This window comes from Poecilia formosa, unplaced genomic scaffold (genome assembly GCF_000485575.1).
Source record: "Poecilia formosa unplaced genomic scaffold, Poecilia_formosa-5.1.2 Scaffold422, whole genome shotgun sequence".
Classification (NCBI taxonomy): Eukaryota; Metazoa; Chordata; class Actinopteri; order Cyprinodontiformes; family Poeciliidae; genus Poecilia; species Poecilia formosa.
Genome location: NW_006800361.1, coordinates 443551 through 454031, shown reverse-complemented (window position 1 = coordinate 454031; position 10481 = coordinate 443551). Strand labels below are relative to the sequence as shown.

The 10481-nt window shown below is 42.3% G+C and overlaps 2 protein-coding genes across 2 annotated transcripts in view; both read right to left on the bottom strand.

Moving 5' to 3' along the window:
* Nucleotides 1-2305, bottom strand: part of LOC103155362 (echinoderm microtubule-associated protein-like 6) — a 51265-nt gene extending 48960 nt beyond the window's left edge. Inside the window, exon 1 of the mRNA XM_016663461.1 lies at nt 1312-2305. Within this exon, the coding sequence (XP_016518947.1) occupies nt 1312-1508 (197 nt within the window). The 5' untranslated portion in view covers nt 1509-2305. The remainder of the gene's footprint in view (nt 1-1311) is intronic.
* Nucleotides 2306-5769: 3464 nt separating this feature from the next.
* On the bottom strand, nt 5770-10191 carry LOC107833656 (spectrin beta chain, non-erythrocytic 1-like). Its single transcript, XM_016663497.1, has 3 exons — nt 9985-10191; nt 8827-8869; nt 5770-8060 (listed from the first exon to the last, which is right to left on the bottom strand). Exons 1-3 carry the CDS (start codon nt 10116-10118, stop codon nt 7854-7856), a joined length of 384 nt encoding a protein of 127 aa, XP_016518983.1. The 5' UTR covers nt 10119-10191; the 3' UTR covers nt 5770-7853.
* Between the last annotated feature and the right edge of the window lie 290 nt (nt 10192-10481).

The following is a 10481-nucleotide window of genomic DNA, read 5'->3' as shown; positions in this document are numbered from 1 at the left end:
TGTGTGTTTCAGTGTGTTTCTGTGTGTGTGTGTGTGTGTTTGTGTGTGTTTCTGTGTGTGTGTGTGTGTGTTTGCGTGTGTGTGTGTGTTTCCATGAATGAATGACCTCCCTGAATCATCGGCCTCATCTAGAAAATCCCTCTGCTGTTTTTCTGCTCAACATTTTTCTGAACTTCAGAATCAAATTCCATCAAATTTTCTCTGAATTTCAGGAATAAAATTAATTTAATTCAAATTTATTTCATCAACGACGGAGCAAAAAACAAAGTTAGATCTGGAAATAACAACAAACATTTTATATGAAGGTTTTTCAGATACAATTTAAAAACCCAGTTCCTGTCTCACACACACACACACACACACACACGCCCATAATTTCCTCAACTATAAACATGTAAATCACAGGAAGCCGATTCTCCTTCATAAAGTCGATTCATTTTATTTTTCCTGTTGATTAAACTCTTAATCTCTCAGATCTGTTTTCATTTTTCATTCTGAGTAAAATAATTTTCCTCCTGAATCTTTTCACATGCAGCTCTGATGAGTTTTATTCATGAATAAAGTTCATATTCACAGGGTTTGAAATGATTATTATTATAACTGATAATTAAACTAATTAAAGTTCCTCATCAGCTGCTTATAATCTGAAATAATCCTGAACTCTAATTTTCTCTGAATTCTCAGCCTGAATGAGTCTGAATCCATCGTCTGTGATTTTCCTGCTGGTTTTATTCAAAGTGTTTTTTTCTGTGGATGTGACAAAGATGATCGGCCTAGTCAAAGCTCTGAAAACCAGCAGGGAGAATTTAAATCAGCAAAAAAATCACAAAATAACCAAATCTGGAGCAAAAACTGACAGAAAAGCAATAAAGCAGGAGATAATCTGGAGTCAGATTGAAACTGTGAGTTCAGACGTGGAATAAAAGACGAGCAAAGAGAGAGAGAAAATAATCCAGAAAAATCCAGAAACATCAGAACCAAACGGTTCAGAACAGATGGGATCAATCTGCTGTGATGGCGGGATCTGGATTAGAATCTGGATCAGAATCTGGATCAATCCTAGAATTAGAATCCAAATCAGAGTCCGGATCAACATCAGGAACCTGATCAGGATCCAGATTCATCGGTACCGGGTCCAGGCGGCGGATTGGACAGTAAATTAGTTTTTCTGTCATTTTCATTAGAAAATCAATAAACATTAAATAATAACCTGAGTCAGACTGAGCTGCTGATCGTTTAACAATCATTTCATTTACCTGCTGAACTGCAGATTAATAATTAATAAAAGTGCTCCAGGTGTGCTCCGCCTACCTGATGATGTCATCGTTGTGGCCCAGGTAGAACCGCTGGCTGTGCTCGCGGGTGTTGTAGACCACGCCCACTCCGGCCACGAAGTAGACCAGCTCCTTCCCGGCCGTGTAGAACAGGTTGTTCCGGCACTGGTGGCCCCGGTACCCGTAGACCCAGTCCAGTCTGAGGCGGCAGCCCGGGGCGCTGCGCTCCGACATGCCGGCCCGCCGGGCCCGCCCCCTCCTGGTTCTGGTTCTGGGTGTGACTCTGGAACCGGACCGGATTAAGAGTTCTATCAGTGTAGATGGGTCCGGTTCTGGTCTTACTCAAAAAGTTTTCTCTTATTCTTCACCATGTTTCAGTTAAATCAGATTAAAGTTCGGAGGAAGTGGAACCAGAACCGAGGTCCAGTCTGGCTCCTCCAGTCATGATAAACGGGTCAGGTTCTGGACGGAAACAGTTAAACTTCCGATCTGAAGCCAGAGGAAGTTCTGGAGGATCATCTTCATCCTCCTGCTCATCAAATCAACTTTTTCCTGAATCAGAGGAATTCCGGTTTTCCTGTTTCCCGTCCAGATTCCCGATGCTGGAAATATAATCCCGCTGCGGGATAATCCTCATCCTCTCCCCGAGCGGCGCTCGCTCCTCCCGGATCCCGGCTCACATCCTCCCCACCGGGAAACCGGAGGAGAAAATCACCCCCGGAGCACCGGAGGCGGCGGCTGTCCACCGGGAAACCACCGGAGCGCCAGGCAGCGACACAGACAAACGTTTAATCCCCGCAGATGGTGCACGCTGAGCGGGCAGAGGAGGAGAGCAGCCCCCGGAGATGAGCGCTGGTTCCCGGCCTGAGGAGCGCATCGCCCCGCTGCTGCCGCGCCCAAAGAGCCGCAGCCGGACCGCAGCTCGGATCCGGACCGGAGGGTTCTGGTCCGGTGGAGACCCTCCCTGAGCAGACTGATGGAGAGCTGATGGGCTCACGCTGACGGGCACGCGCCTTCAGAGGCACGCCCGCGCGCACATCCGGTTATTAAAAATAAAAGCAAATAAAAAAGAAAACACAGGTTCACGAGAAAAACACAACAAATAAAACATGTAATTAATCCAAGTGTTTATGAAATAATTTAAAAAAATAATTTGGAGGTTTTGTGTTATTTAACCTATTTCTTGAATTATATGCAGCTATTTCTTAAAATAAACTTGTAAAAACGAAGGGGAGCAAAATATTTTACCAGGCAATCCCCCAACCCCCCCCCCAGATCGACAGCCTTCAGCTTAAAAGCTGAATCATATGAACTTCTTCGTGTGGTTTGAGTTTGAAGACATTTCTCCGCAGTGCCTGCTGGTAGCATGTGTTTTTTCTAAATTAAAATCAGCGCTTTCTTCTTTGATTGCCAATTTTGACTTCCAATGATTCACTTTCTGCTAAAGCGCCCCCTGGTGGTTGAAGAAAAATCCACAGAAAAGCCCACCGGGCTACAAGCGGCATGGTTCAAAGCGTGTGGGGGGGGAGTAGCGGCTTATAGCCTGAAAAATACAGTACTTCTAAAAACGTTTTTGCCTAATTACCATTTAAATGTTTTACTTGACCAAACTAAGTTTAAAATAACAAAAATAGATTAAATAAATTAATCTGATTTTAAATTTTATTTATTAAAATCTAAAAAGTTTCCAACCAACCTGCTCTGAGGACAAATAATGGCCCTGAATGATAAATCATGAGTTAATTTCATTTTAAACATCCAGACCTGATTATTGACAACAGCAGAAAATTAAGAGCTAAACTGACGCTGGAAGAGCAACAAATAAAAACAGGCAGAACGAGGAAACGTCCTGTGGACTGAAGAGAGACAGATTTTTCTGGAAGGTTTTGGTGTAAAATGAACCCAGCGTTCAGAACCAGAACATACCTACAGCCAGACATGGTGGTGGCAGAGTGGTGATCTGGGCTGCTGTGCAGCTTCAGGTTCTGGATGAATTGCAGTTGAGTTCTGGCAGTGATTCTTGAGAATAGGGACAAAATGATTTTAATTTTCCCTTTTTTATTATTATTATTTCTCAACTTTATGTATGCAAATATGACAAATAATGTTTAGGAAATGTAAAGATGCCAAGGTGCTAAAAATTGCTAATGCTAAAAATTTAATTTAATCAACCTGACCCAGAACTTTGTCATCACCATCTGACAAAAATAAATATAAAATAATTTTTAAAATACCCTATTAATGATATTTTTACAGACAAATGCATCTCAAGAAACAAAAAAAATATTTAAAACAAAAAACAACAAAAGTCCATCTGACAGAGTTGACACAGAGATGAAGGTGGTGACAAACTAGTGAGTAAAAAAAAAACTTGATACATGTGAAGTAAAGCAATATTATGTAAAATACATTAAAATGAATTAATTGCACATTTAAGTGAGATTTGTCAACAATTTCACTGAAAGAGTCGCAAAAACTCTGATGGAGTTGACGAAATGCCAAACTACCTTAATTTATATGATGTTATTCTGAAGGAATGAAATCTTTACATTATACCAAAATGAAGTTTTTATTTCACAAAATTTCATCAAAGTTTTGTAACAGAAGAAAAAACTAATGAATAACTTAAGCTAACCAGAGCTAACTAGCCTCTTAGCAAAGGAAGAGAAAAGAAGACGTCATGGGGTCCTCAGAAGTTCTGGTGCCCCCCAATAATGCCTGATTTTTTTACATTCTTTTCATTTCTGACGGTGTTGACAAAAACTAGGGACACATTTCAATGGAGTTGGAAAATATATAAAAATTATTTTTAATTCAATTTATTGATACTTTTATAATTATTAATATGACTACTTATACTTAATTGTGATGATATATAATTTTAGTATTTCTTTAATTATTTTAAACTATTATAATGTATTGAGTTCTGCTCCTGGACAAAGGATTTTACAGGCATCATCCACCAACTACAATGTCTAAAATAAAAAATATATTCAGCAAACACCTGGAAAATATACATTGTTGTGCTCACATGACCCAGGTTAGTCAGATATTTGAAAAAATTATATTTTGTGTATATTTTATTCAAATTTTGTGCTTTATCCATAGGACCTGTTTTGTCCCTATTCTCAAGAATCATTGCTGGTTTCTACAGAAACTCTTGAAGGAAAACGTTTAATCAAGATCAACCAGAAAGTCCAAACACTAACAGCTCAAAAACAGAGAAATAAAGGCTTTGAATTGGTCTAGTCAAAGGCCAGAGCTGATTTTGATTGAGCATGACCTTCAAAAAAAATCCCTGTAAAAAAAATCCGGCCTCTAGTCCGTTTGGAGCTTTTTGTTCTTAAATAATTTCAAAACATTTTGTCTTTTTCAGGTTCTATTTGTCTGACAGTCACGTGAATAGTTTATTAAATGTGAAAAAGAACTAAAGAATCATTACTAACCCGAACCGAACCAGAACCGTCCACTGCCTGGAGGTTCGGATTAAATTCTGATGCTTTACGTCAAATGACGAGCTTTTACTTTGAAGGGTCGGATTGTGGCTGCAACACCTGCGCGCGCAGACTAAACAGCAGGACGTAATGCATTATGGGAGTAAGTGTTTCTTGTGAACTAGAAATCCCAGCCGGTGGTCGGCAGGAGGCGCTGTCCGCCGAGCTGAGCAGAGAAAAGCAAGAGAATAAATATTAAAATTACTATTTTGAAAACATAGTCATTTTAAATATTAAAAATGAAGACATTTTTAATGTTTTTAGATTTAATCCTGTTTTTATTATCAGAGTCTCAACAAGGTGACAAACAATCCTGGTTTAAATATTTGATGATTTATGTGGTTTGAAATATAAAAATTGTTTTGATTTTCTGATGTTTTATTTTATCAAAAACAGAAAAACAAAGAATTTTCACTTAAAACAAATTTTCCATGTTTGATCCGAGACAAAATTTCACTAAAAACGACCTGCTAATGTTTCAGAGAGAATAAAATTTCTTCCTGCTTTGATGTAATTTTTAATAAATTCCCACATCATCAGATTAAATTAAATCTGGTTAAATTGTAACAGAAATTTTTCATTTTGGCAAAACAAAATTAACTCAAAATATTTTCTGTTTAATGTAAACATTTATATGTGTTGGGTTGAAAAATAGAAACAGACAACCTTTAATGAGCATTTCCATCAGGTTAAGCTTCGGACTTTGACTAGGCCATTCCAACACATTAATTCTTTTTTCTGTTGATCAGCTGTTTGGTTTCCTCTGAATGTTTTGTTCTTCGTTCTGTGAGGTCAGGGCCGTCTGACCTGACAGGTCTGGGGGTGCACTTACTTACATGTCTAGGGGTGCACTTACTTACAGGTCTGGGGGTGCACTTACTTACAGGTCTAGGGGTGCACTTACTTACAGGTCTGGGGGTGCACTTACTTACAGGTCTGGGGGTGCACTTACTTACTGACTTTCCTTCCCGTTTCTCTGAGTTCAAACAGGAACCAAACAGTTTGTTTTAAAAGCTTTTAATGGCTTTTTGCACAGATGTAACAGATGGGGAGAAATCTACGGTGCAGATCCAACTAGCAGTGACCCCCGGTCCACATCACACCCACCTATGACCTATGACCCCCACCCACCTACCCCAATGTGGCATCGTTGTGCAGAATGAAGAAATATCTGGTTACTATGGTTACAGTGACAGAGGAATGCACACTATTTATCAAACTGCCAGATTTTAGCACAAAATAATATTAAAAAATGAAGCAGCCCCATCCCCCCATAATGATTGACCTTTGACCTGTTTGTCCTCATTGCTGCTGCGTTACACCAACTCAATTCAGGCTCTACGGAACTCCATCAATGACAAAATCACTGAAACAAACGTCAAACATTTAGGCCCAAACATCAACTCTCAATTATTATTCTTTATGATGATCAGTTTTTAGTTGGAGGAAAAACTGGTAATCAGCTGTTTTAGGCCTGAAACCATCAGCTATGGCCTGCAGCGCCCCCTGCAGGCCGGAGAACCGCTTCTCTGTGATTTTCTTCCAATCAAAGAGTCTTTTTCATAGAAAAAATATTCTCCCACCATCAACCAGAAATCCAAAATTTAGTTTTCTAACAAACATGAACATTCATTTGGAAACATGTTTTAAAAATCATTAATGTTATGGCGGTTACTATGAAAATCTGAGGAAATAATTGTGATTGTTATCAAATTAACTGTTTTCTTGTATAATGTGACCATAAATCACATCCCAAACAAAAACGTGTTAAAACGAGCAGAACTGTGTGAAACTGAGTCAGTAAATGTTTTTAATGTTGCATCTTTTTCCACATCTGGTAAATTTCACATTTTAAATGAGTTTGAGTGACTTTTGTCATGAATGAAGCTCCGTACGGAAGCGTCCACATGAAGCTCCAACAGGTTTCACTTTAAACGACGGAGAGCTGAAGCCAACAAGCGAGCGACCGATATTCACTTCCAGACAGAGAATCCACTGAACAGCTTAAAGTTACTTTATAGAACATCTTCAAACTCCAGACTAATAAACCTCAGACTGATTAACTCTGAGACACAAAACTAAACAAAGGTCAGAGGTTAATGTTTCAGAAATAAAGTAGAAAAGAAACCTGACTGATTGTTGGAAAACTGATTAAACATTCGGTTTCCTCCTTCATACATAATCACTGAAGCTTATCACGGTTGGTCATATTATTAGTACTAATAAGTGAAGAAATTAAACACAAGTTTATTTTAAACAGTTTGTTATACACAAGTTATACATACAGATGAAGCAGGGCCGGGTGGCATTCACGCTGCTGCAGGAATTAGACGGCCCCGAGCAGCTGCTCAGCCCGGTTAGCCCAGTTAGAGTGGTTAGCCTAGTTAGCTTCGATAGCCCAGGTAGCCTGGTTACTCAGCCTGGTTAGCCCAGTTAGCACAGTTAGCCTAGACAGCCCAGGTAGCCTGGTTAACCCGGTCAGCCCAGGCTGAGCAGCAGCAGGCGGTTCCGGAGCGGACCCCGCCCTGCTCCAGGTTCCCCTCTACTTGCAAAGACAAGGCCTCGCAGAAACGGCTGAGGATGGAGCCAGACTGGAGCGAGCAACAACGTCCAGGAGAACCGGGAGTTTAAACACGAGAAGCTGGACGACGAGAGACAGCAGGAAGGAAAACGGAGTGGGAGTTCCTCCAGGCGGTGATCGTATCCGTAGGACAGCAGCTGCCGGACACGCTAACGGTGGTTCTGTCCCTCCTAGCAAAGGTTCCCGCCGCGCCGCAGCTGAGCGGGAGCTCTGAGCCACCGGACGGTTAGAGGCACAGAGTGGAGAGTTTTGGCTCGGAGCTGGCATGCTGGAGTCACGCTTTGAGAGGAAGAGGAGGAGGAAGAGGAAGGCTGTTTGGGATCAGGAAATGTTAGGAATCATCATCAGGATGGATTAAAGAGACAGATCTACATTCTGAGCTTCGCAGCTGCTAGGAGCAAACCGACTAGCGGCTGGATAAACGAGGACGTCGGCGATGGACAACGAGGAGCGACCCCAAACAGCCGTGGGACGGGAAGAGAGGAAGAGGAGGAGGAGGAGCGTCTACTTCTTCTTGCTGAACAGACTGAAGCGTTTCTCCTTGTCTTTCTCCCGTTTGCCAGGACTGGACTCGGCGGTGGAGGCCGCCACGGTGGCCGGCAGCGTCTGGGCGCGGGCGGCGGGGGCCGGCGTGCTGTGGCTGCTGGGGGTCACCTCCACCCTGGAGCCCGCCGCCGCCACGATGGCCGAGATCCAGGAGTTCATCTCCTCCTGGACGGAAGAAGGGAAGTCACTCAGAAACAGGAATTTATTTAACAGTGATGGAGATCAGGGTCGGTTTAATGAATCCTGATTTAAAGGAACCAACAGTTACTGAACAGCTCAGGTTTCCTGGGAGTTTGTTCCAGATCTGAGGAGAAACTAAACGCTGCCTCGCCTGGTTCAGCTCTGGAAACATGGAGTTAGTCTGGACCCGCGGTGGGAACATGGTTTATATGTGACTAGATATTAAAGCGTCTCATAGCCTGGTTAGCCCAGTTAGACCAGTTCAAGAAAAAGCAGAGACCAGTGGATTATCCATTTCCTGGTGTTGGTCAGGACTCTGGCTGCAGCGTTCTGCTGGAGCTGCAGCTCATTTTCACAACAAACAAACATCATGACAACCAGACCTACTGGACACAGACGGCCGCTGTGGGCTTCACGTCTCATTCAGACAGAAAACTTTCGTTCTGTTTAAGGTGGTGAAGCAGATCCAGCAAGACGCATCAGCAGGAAAAATAATGTTCAGGTGCAAAACAAGTCTCACTTTATGAGTCTGGGGGCTGAGGATGGAGCCCTGAGGAACTGACTGACTAAAAATCACCAAAACTAAAAGTATTCCCAGTTTTCCAGAACCAGGCGGTCCGACCCAGTATTCCTGTCTGACAGTCAAAGGAAATCAGCTGGAAGAAAAAACATTTTCTAGAAGGAACAACAAGTTAAATATGAGTCTGATGTGAAGGAACAGAAACCAGAGGAGTTTCAGTTTGTTACTTACGTCGTCTTTGGCTTGGAAGAGATACTCGTTCCCATCAGTGAGCCTGCGGAGCGTCAGACATGATGGTCAGGATTCACAGGGAGGGAAAACAGGAAAACCACCAAAACTTTCAGCTGCAGCAGATATATCTGATTTATATCTGATTTATATCTGATTTATCTCAAATGTGACGTTGAATTTCATCACCAATCCAGCGAAGGTTTTTCTGAACATGCAGAGCTACGCAGAATGTTTACCAGATGAAAAGCTTCAGCTTTTTGTAATTCTGCGATCATCCCTGTATTTTTTCATGCTGATGCATAAATGTGAGTTTATTGTAATTAAACTGCAAAAAGTCAGAAACATTGGTTTTAAGTGATGCCTACTCCCACCAGCAGGTGGCAGTGTTTCCTCTGCTGCCTCAGCCTGACTTCATGCCAAACTGTCGTCTGTGTTCGACGCCATGAAGTTCTTAGAGAATAACAATGTTTCTGTCAAATCTGGTCTTTATTTCCCATCTTTTCTCGTCTTTATCTAGACCTTTTGATCCAAAAATATCACCAGAACGATCATGAAACCCTGGAGGAACTGACTGAACACATGAAGAGACTTTAATCATCATGTGGAGGAGAAATTTCACCATCATTAAAGTTCAGATTTAATGATGAACTTTGTTATCGTTATTTGGTTTGTTCAGTAACTTATCCAGCTGAAGTAAAAGGATTTTATTCTGATCTCTCGTTATGTTTTGCTCTAAAGCTCATTTTGGATCAGTTTTAAACCTGAAGGCTCTTCTTTCTGCTCCTGTGACTCTGCAGATTTAACCTGATTCCTGCTGTCTGGTTGTTTTATTGTTTTCACTCTGATGTTTCCTGATTGTCTCCATCTTTAATAACTGCTGTATGAAACATAAATCTGTAAACATCAGAGGCTGTTTGTTTTACAGACGAACAAAATGAAACCTGGCGTCTGAACATTTCCTCACCTGCCTTGTTATTTACGCTGTTCTCTGTTCAAACCACAGACATGATAAAGTTCAGATGTAAACAGATTTTATTAAACTTAGAGGCTCTTGAAGGAACACAGAAATAAATTTGCACCAAAGCAGCTGAATATAATAAAAACATCGTTTGTCTCATTAATGCGACTCTAAGGAGTTTCTGTCCCTCTGAAACTCACTTGAGCTTGAAGACGTGTTTCTTCTTCTTGTAGTCGAGCGCCACCTCACACAGCGCCTCCTTCAGGCTGACGGGGATCTCGCTGTGGTAGGGGATGCCCTGCGCCGCGCTCTTCTGGTCCTTATAGAAACCCATCTCCTGCTGGTTGATCACACAGTACACGTTGTGCCAGGACCTGAGGGGACAGAACCAGAACCAGAACCGGTCACAGATCTGGGCTCAGGACCAGGACCGGTCACAGATCTGGGCTCAGGACCAGGACCAGAACCAGGACCGGTCACAGATCTGGGCTCAGGACCAGGACCGGTCACAGATCTGAGCTCAGGACCAGGACCGGTCACAGATTTGGGCTCAGAACCAGGACCGGTCACAGATCTGGGCTCAGGACCAGGACCGGTCACAGATCTGAGCTCAGAACCAGGACCAGAACCAGGACCGGTCACAGATCTGGGCTCAGAACCAGGACCGGTCACAGATCTGGGCTCAGGACCAGGACCG

What these genes read in the sequence shown, in the direction of transcription:
- LOC107833656 (XM_016663497.1), bottom strand. Translation starts at nt 10,118, where the DNA reads ATGGGTTTCTATAAGGACCAGAAGAGCGCGGCGCAGGGCATCCCCTAC. An exon ending in AAACACGTCTTCAAGCTCAA is followed by an intron (nt 8,870 to 9,984) that starts GTGAGTTTCAGA and finishes GACGCTCCGCAG; the next exon opens with GCTCACTGATGGGAACGAGT. An exon ending in TCTTCCAAGCCAAAGACGAC is followed by an intron (nt 8,061 to 8,826) that starts GTAAGTAACAAA and finishes TCTTCCGTCCAG; the next exon opens with GAGGAGATGAACTCCTGGAT.